At 49.7% G+C, this 8134-nt stretch overlaps 1 protein-coding gene across 2 annotated transcripts; it reads left to right on the top strand.

The window, feature by feature from the left end:
• Positions 1-3459: 3459 nt before the first annotated feature.
• Positions 3460-4635, top strand: Id1 (inhibitor of DNA binding 1, HLH protein). 2 transcript variants are annotated; one of them, XM_029561774.1, is made up of 2 exons: positions 3460-3990; positions 4193-4635. In XM_029561774.1, the coding sequence occupies exons 1-2, from the start codon at positions 3575-3577 to the stop codon at positions 4248-4250; spliced, it is 474 nt and encodes a 157-aa protein (XP_029417634.1). In that variant the 5' UTR covers positions 3460-3574; the 3' UTR covers positions 4251-4635. The 2 variants fall into 2 exon arrangements, with proteins under 2 accessions (XP_029417634.1, XP_008827617.1); XM_008829395.3 differs by having other exon boundaries at positions 3464-3988; positions 4196-4635.
• The last annotated feature ends 3499 nt before the right edge of the window (positions 4636-8134 follow it).

Here is an 8134-nt window from a genome sequence, read left to right as displayed (position 1 = left end):
ACTGGATGGGCTGGGGAGATGGCTCAGAGGTTAAGAACACTGGCTGTTCTTGCAGAAGACCTGGATTCAAATCCCAGCATCCACATGGCAGCTATCAACTGTCCATAACTCTAGTTCCAGGGGATCCAACAGCCTCTTCTGTCTTTCGTGGGCATTGCACAACATGGGTGCAATTACCTACATGCAGGCAATACACGCATACATATAAAAATAAAATATTAAAAAAAATAGGGGTTGAGAGATGGCTCAGCGGTTAAGAGCACTGACTGCTCTTGCAGAGGACCCAGGTTCGATTCCCAGCACCCACATGGTGGCTACAAACCATCTTTAACTCCAGTTCCAGGGGAATCCAAAGCCCTCTTCTGACCTCCACAGCATTGCACGACACGGGTGCACTCACATACATGCAGGCAATACACTCATACACATAAAAGAATAAAAATAAAAATAAATCAATAAAGCTGGGCGTGGTGGCTTTAATCCCAGCACTCACTTGGGAGGCAGAGGCAGAAGGATTCCTGTGAGTTCAAAGCCAGCCTGGTCTACATAGTGAGTTCCAGGCCAGCTGGGGCTACAGGGAGACCCTGTCTCAAAAAAAAACAAAAAAGAAATCAATAATTTTGAAGATCACATTCATGCAGAGCCTGGTGTGGTGACTCACATCTGTAATCCCAGTAGGCAGACACACAAAGAACATGAGTTCATGATCAGTTTTGGCTACATAGTGAGTTTCAGGCCATTCTTGGCTACTTGAGATTCTGTCTTAAAAAACAATAATAAAAACAGTGAAAACCTTTCCCATTGCTCACTCATTTTCTCCCTACCTTTTCACAGGAGTCATCTTTATTAGCTATTCAGTATTTTTTCTTTTTCCTTTTCTTTCCTCCTCTTCCTCCTCCTCTTCCTCCCCTCCTTTTTCTTCTTCATCACCTCATTTCTCTTTTGGTGGTACTAAGGATTGAACCTAGGCCCTTGTACATGCTAGGCAAGCACACTACCACTGAGTTATATCACCAGCCCTTTATTTAAAGGAAAAAAAATTTTTAAACAGTGTCTTGTTAACCGTGGCAGACCTGGAACTCACTATGTAGCCTAGACTTACCTCCCACTTGAATGATCTTCTGGCCTCTGCCTCCTGAGCACTTGGGATTACAAGTGTAAAGCACCAGAGTCTGCCCTCTAAAATTTTTAAAAATTTTGAGGCAAGGTCTTTCTAAATTGCTCAGTCAAGCCTTGAACTTGCAATCTTTCTTCTTGAGCCTTTCAAGTGCTAGGATTATAGGCCAGCAGGGCGAGGTAGGGTTTTCCACATCTGAGAAACCGGGTGGTTTGGGGTGATGAGTCTGAGCATCAGTTTCCCGGTTTTGTCTAGGGCTGCATGCATCACAACAATGTCCTTTTGGGGAGGGAGAGTGTGGGGGTGGGGGGAAATCTACTGTATCCCAGACTGGCCTCAAAGCTCAAGATACTGCAATTTAGGATTCTATTAAACTCTTGATTCCCCTCTGCTTCCAGAATGCTGGGATTGCAGGCATGTGCCTGCCACATCAAGCTTTATACCATGCTAGGGAGCAAACCCGAGGGGCTCTGCATGTTATTGCAAGCACTCTACCAAGTGAGCTACATCCCTAATGTCCTCAAAGCCTCACTGTCTTCAGAGTTGTAAGAGAACTACTTGATGGAAGGAAACGTCACACTATCCTGCCACTGAGTTGAGAGCCTTTGTGGCTCTTTGGGAAACCAGGCGGAGGGCAGGGCAGAGCTCCAGCGCAGGAATCGCACCTACACTCCAACAGCTGCGTAGGAATTTAGCTCAGGCATCTTCCCCAGGCGCGGGGGAAGGGAGCTGGGGTGGGAGGGGTTTGAGGTGGAAGAGTGTGAGAAACCTCCCCGGCGGCCCGAGCAGAGGGGCAGGGTGGGGGAAACTCAGCAGGTGTGGGGTGGGGAGGTAAGGTGACCCTAGCTTAGCGACCGCACCCAGGAGGAACGCATTCCCAGGCCTCCCGCCCTACATCTGCAGGTGACAAGCTGGGGGAAGCAGAGAACACTCCAGCCGGGTTTGCAGTCTCCATGGCGACCGCCCGCGCGGCGCCAGCCTGACAGCCCGTCCGGGTTTTATGAATGGGTGACGTCACGAGCCTGGCGTCTAACGGTCTGAGCCGCTTGTTCAGACGCTGACACCCAGCAGCCTGCGAAAGGGAGGCCGGGGAGACCCGATCTCCTCAGCTGCTGCGCGGTGGGAGGGAGACCCTGTTCCGAAGCCTTCAAGAAAAAAAAAAAAAAATCTAGAAAAAAAGAAAATTAAAAAAAAAAAAAAATCTAGAAAAAAAGAAAATTAAAAAAAAAAAAAAATCTAGAAAAAAAGAAAATTAAAAAAAAAAAAAAATCTAGAAAAAAAGAAAATTAAAAAAAAAAAAAAATCTAGAAAAAAAGAAAATTAAAAAAAAAAAAAAATCTAGAAAAAAAGAAAATTAAAAAAAAAAAAAAATCTAGAAAAAAAGAAAATTAAAAAAAAAAAAAAATCTAGAAAAAAAGAAAATTAAAAAAAAAAAAAAATCTAGAAAAAAAGAAAATTAAAAAAAAAAAAAAATCTAGAAAAAAAGAAAATTAAAAAAAAAAAAAAATCTAGAAAAAAAGAAAATTAAAAAAAAAAAAAAATCTAGAAAAAAAGAAAATTAAAAAAAAAAAAAAAAACCCACCCGCTGCAAACTTGGAAAAATTTTGGAAGAGGCTGCAAATTCGGAGAATTGGGGGACACAGTCACAACCCACCGTGGCCCTTCTGTGTATTTAGGGCCCCAGAGGACTGTCCTGAATTAATTCCCCCTAGTTCAAGGGATTTGGGTCCTAATCCTAAGGGGCTTAACAACTTCATTCCGTGGGATCTGAAAAAGATAAGTCCCGGAGTTCCGAGTAATAGAGGGGCTTTAAAATCTGACTCCCAGAATTTGTAGTAGAACGCACCTACAGCCTCAGCACGAGGTGGAAACTGGAGGATCAGGAGTTCAAATCGAGTTCGAGGACAGTCTGGGTTACAAGACACCCTGTTCTAAAAACAAAAATAAAGATATATGTAAACATAAAATTTGGCCCTGATCGTTGGAGATCAATGTCCAAGAGATAATCTTCTGAGAGGATTTGGGGACCCTGAGTCACTGCGCAACCCGGTTTCTCTGGTCCTTAAAATGGAGCTGAAAAAATAAGGCATGGGTAAAATTGGTAAAATTGGTTTAGCCTCTCTGCCTCGGCCCTGAAGAGCCTAAGGCAGCCTCCTGCTCCGCTAGCCGCTCCGCCGGGGAGCCCTCGCGCTCGCGCCTTTTCCACTAGCACAGGCAAAAACTCGTAACTCAAGGGGTGGGGCCCGAGAGCACGATAAGCCACGCCTCCAGTCTGCCCATTGGCTGCTTTTGAACATTCTGAGCTCGCCCCCGGGGCGTCCTTATAAAAGATGCGCTTCTGCGCTCCAGCTTCCGCACTGCACAATCACCTTCGGACTTCGGCTCTTTCCACGCTTGCGCGCCAACTCCGGCTTCCCCAGCCCCTTCTGCCTGTCCTCGTCGCGGGTCGCCAGGATCATGAAGGTCGCCAGTGGCAGCCCCGTGGCCGCTCCGGGCCCCAGCTGCTCGCTGAAGGCCGGCAAGGCGGCGGGTGGCGCTGGCGAGGTGGTGCGCTGCTTGTCGGAGCAGAGCGTGGCCATCTCGCGTTGCGCCGGGACGCGCCTGCCCGCCCTGCTGGACGAGCAGCAGGTTAACGTGCTGCTCTACGACATGAACGGCTGCTACTCGCGCCTCAAGGAGTTGGTGCCCACCTTGCCGCAGAACCGCAAGGTGAGCAAAGTGGAGATCCTGCAGCACGTCATCGACTACATTAGGGACCTACAGTTGGAGCTGAACTCGGAATCCGAAGTCGGGACCCCCGGAGGCCGGGGGCTGCCCGTCCGGGCCCCACTGAGCACCCTGAACGGCGAGATCAGCGCCTTGGCTGCAGAGGTGCGTTGAGTACGTTAAGTCGCTGGGGGGGGCGTCCACGGGGTGGGGGTAGTATGTCCGCCCTACTTTTCGGGCGCGTGGATGTTTAGGAATGTCCAAAGAGACTGGAGAAAGCTCGTTCCCCCATCGAGTCTCCTGGACAAGTTAGGGGGCCGCCTTATCCTTTCCAGCCTGTCGGTCCCACCTCTTATCTCTCGATTTTCGCAGGCGGCATGTGTTCCAGCCGATGACCGCATCTTGTGTCGCTGAAGCCTCGAACTGAGGGACCGTTGGACCCCAGCCCTCCAGGCGGCACGAGGAGCTGTCCTTTCCCGCAAGCGCCTCGCAGGAGCCGCGAGAAAGCGGACTCATCCACCACCTGTGGACCCTTGGCTTGAGATCTGGCCCCAGGCTAGGGGGTTGATAAGGGGAAGCCCACCCTCTCTCCACACCTATCAGCCCCCAGAGACTTCGGGGAGGTTAACCACCCCCGTGCCTTTCTATTTTTTGAAAAGCAGACATTTAAAAAAATGGTTACATTAGGTGCTTCTCAGATTTCTGAGGAAATATTTTGTATTGTATATTACAATGATCACTGGCTAAATATTGTTCTACAATAGTTCTATGGGGGTGTTTTTGTTGTTATTAAACATACTTTAGATGATAAAGCTTGTAATGACTTAGATTGAGGGAGGGGCCTGGGAGTGACTACCATTTTCACAGCTGGTGTTGGGGGGGTTGTGTTGGAGGGCCACATCTGGTCTGTCACTCTCACTGACCTGAATGTGTCCGGTGCCTTTAAAGTCTATTCTTCCCTTTCCCTCTTCCCTGGCCATTTCCCAGTTCCTGGGTGTCATAAAATTAAATCCTCTAGACCTTTAGTATAGTTTCTTTCAAACAGTTCTCTGGGCCATCTGGATCACCCAGGGAGGTTGTTAAAATGCAGATGAACCTGCTGTAGGGGCTGTTCTAGCCATTCAAGTTAGAAAAGCAGGTCACTGGGCCATCCATCTTCTGACCAAGGTGGGAGAAGTGAGACCAGGTGAAAGAGGGCTTGCCTAGGGTCGAAGCTTGCTTGAGGCAGAGCCCCTGTTGCCCCTCTTCCTCAGAGAGCCACCTTGCCCTGGATGCCAGTAGGCTGCCCTAGGGCTCCCGTCTTGTCCAAGTGGGTAATCAAATTGGCAGAGTTAGGCTGTGCACAGCTGTAGGGCCACCTGCTCTGGGTCTGGACTCAGCCTCCTCACCCTGGCCCAACTCTGCCAGCAGCTCAAGCCAGCACACCCACCCCCCTCTGTGTGAGCTCTGAAGGTAGAAGAGGGTGAATGTCCCCAGCTCTAGGAAAGGAAAAAGGTGTCACAAGGGTCTTTCTGCCTAGACATGTGGCTTTGTGTTGAGAGCTAGCACATAGATAACCGGTAGTCCCCACCAGGAGACTGGGTCATCTCTGCAGGATAGGATATGTATGGTGCAGGGCCCATGTGAACACGTGTTCTGCAGAAAAGTGTAGATCCTTCAAATCTTTAGGCTTGTATGTTTAGCTTACAAGCATAGTGCTCATCCCTGCCTGGGTCTAGGTTGGTGGATAGTTTGTACGTTGGTAGTCCCAGAGTTACATTGGGTTACTCTGTAACTTGGCAGATTGAATGGCATCCACAGACCACTGCAGATTTAGGGCAGGGGTGAGGCAGCTACGTTTGGGCAAACTTTTCATCAAAAGTTCAATTCCCACCTCTGGGCAATTGTCAGTTAGGCCTTGGGGACATCATACTTGAGTTATTAATTCCCACAGAGAAACAGTCCCAGAAATGGCAAAGCCGTGTCCCACAGAGAGAACTATTGAGATATTTTGTCAATAAACAAGATATACTAAAGCATGTTCCAGGCCAGCCAGGTCTGTATAGCAAATTCTAGGCCACAGCTACATAGGGAGACTGCCCCCTCCCCAAACAAAACAAAACCCAAATAAACAAGTAAAAAACCAGAACCACAAGCCAGACTCTGCTCCAGTCTTTACCTGAAGGACTTCCTACACTAGTGAGGCGAAGGGCAGGATTCTGAGCTCAGTTTTACAACAGAAGAAACAAAAATAAAATTAAATTAGGAATTATTTGTTGAACGCTTACATTAAGTTGAACTAAGTGACAACTTGAACACCAAACCAGGTACATAAAGTGATCGCAGGCATTTTATGACTTTACCAAACAGCTTAGTATGTGTAAGTGATTAAATTCTTTGCTGGCCACTCTCCATCTGGCTATTTTATAGAACTAACCTCAGAATTGTCCAGAGTAAGTGACATCAAGGAAAGAGCTTCCTTAGCACACACACTACCTGGCTCATACTGACAGAACGTATTCCTGGTAGCCTGTGTCCTTGGAGAGTCCTCGGAGGCACACCTGTGCACCCACTCCCTCACCACGTGCGGGTCCCCCCTTGCAAGCCCACCCACGGGGATGTGGACGTGTCCCCGCGCGCTCTTCTACCCTGCAGGGCCTGCTTCCAGCCCAGCGTAGGAAGGGGCCGCGGCGCCCGGGCCACCTCCCCCGCCATCCAGGCACAGAGTGGTTTCCACGTTTCCCTCTCTTCCTCTTTGGCCCGGGCCCAGCCCATCTGGAGGCCGGCTCCGCGGCGGCCTGGGAGCGTTTCCATCAGCTGGGCCCGAGGAATGCGGAGCTATTTAACCTGAGCATCCCCAGGTGTACCGAGGCGCCTGGCTGTCTGGGGCCGCGGTCTTTGGCACCCCCGCGCTAGACAAACAGCGGCCGCCCCCGCCCTGCCCCTCCGCCCGCAGCTGCAGCCAGGCCTGGGAACCAGCGGGCGCCGGCGGCTTGCATAAGAGGCACAGGAGGAGGGAGGGGGCCAGAGGCCACTACTCTGTGTGTGTGTGTGTGTGTGTGTGTGTGTGTGTGTGTGTGTGTGTGTGTGTGTGTGTGTGTGTGTGTCTCACCCGAGCCCTGTGTGTGTGTGTGTGTGTGTGTGTGTGTGTGTGTGTGTGTGTCACACAAAACCCTGCGTATTGTGTGTGCACCCCCAAACTCCCCAGAGGGGTGTGTGTGTGTGTGTGTGTGTGTGTGTGTGTGTGTGTAGTGTTTGTGCACTCCCAATCCTCCTCCTTTGGAAACTGCCCCTTCCTGGACAGGGTGCTGCCAGGAGCTGAGCAAGGGAGGAAGAGAAAACCCAATACAAGTTTCTGGGCCCTGAACTCACAGTCTTTATCTTATTCAACAAACAGTGCTTAGCTTAATGCCTGCTAGGCACTACCCTGTGCTTGATTACTTAGCCAAACAGCCAAGAAGCAATTAGGCACTATCCTAAATAAAATATCAATTCATTTAACCCCTACTACTTTAATGACTCAATGCTGGGTGGGGGGCGGGGGTGTTGTTTTATTGCTTTTTTGTTTTTGTTTTTTTTAGAGACAGGGTCTCCCTGTAGCCCCAGCTGGCCTGGAACTCACTATGTAGACCAGGCTGGCCTTGAACTCACAGAGATCCACCTACCTCAGCCTCTGCATCCTGGGTGTGGACCACCATGCTTGGCTCCCCAATACTATCTTATGCTCATTTGAGTAGCTACAATAGGGGCTGGAGAGATGGCTCCTAAGTTAAGAGTGCTGGCTACTCTTGCAGAGGCTCTGGGTTCGATTCCCTGCACCCACATGGCACATGGCGGCTAGCAAATGTCCGTAACTCTAGTTCCAGTGGATCTGACGCCTTCCTCTGGCCTCTAGGAACATTGCATGGGGAATCAAACCCTGAGCCTCCCACAGGTCAAACAAGTGCTCCATCACCAAGCTGGATCCTTTTTTGGGGGGTGGGGGGGTCTTATTTTTTAGCCCCAGCTGGCCTGGAACTCACTATGCAGACCAGGCTGGCTTTGAACTCACAGAGATCCACCTGCCTCTGCCTCCCTAGTGCTGGGATTAAAGGTGGGCACCACCAAGCCACATTCTTAACTCCTGTTCTTTTAAGACAGTCTCAATCTGTAGCCTGCCCATATGTAGCTGGCTTGGAACTCTGTATCCTTGTGCCCTCTGGGATTACAGGCTGAACCAAGAGGCTTGGGAATTCAAGGTCAGCCCACCTACATAGCAAATCTGAAGCCCACCTGTATTCCAGGAGATCCTGTGTCAAACAACATCATCAACAACAAAATCTGACTGGAGCC

This window comes from Nannospalax galili, unplaced genomic scaffold (assembly GCF_000622305.1).
Source record: "Nannospalax galili isolate Female #2095 unplaced genomic scaffold, S.galili_v1.0 scaffold1714, whole genome shotgun sequence".
Lineage (NCBI taxonomy): Eukaryota > Metazoa > Chordata > Mammalia > Rodentia > Spalacidae > Nannospalax > Nannospalax galili.
This window is presented reverse-complemented; position numbering and strand designations above follow the sequence as displayed.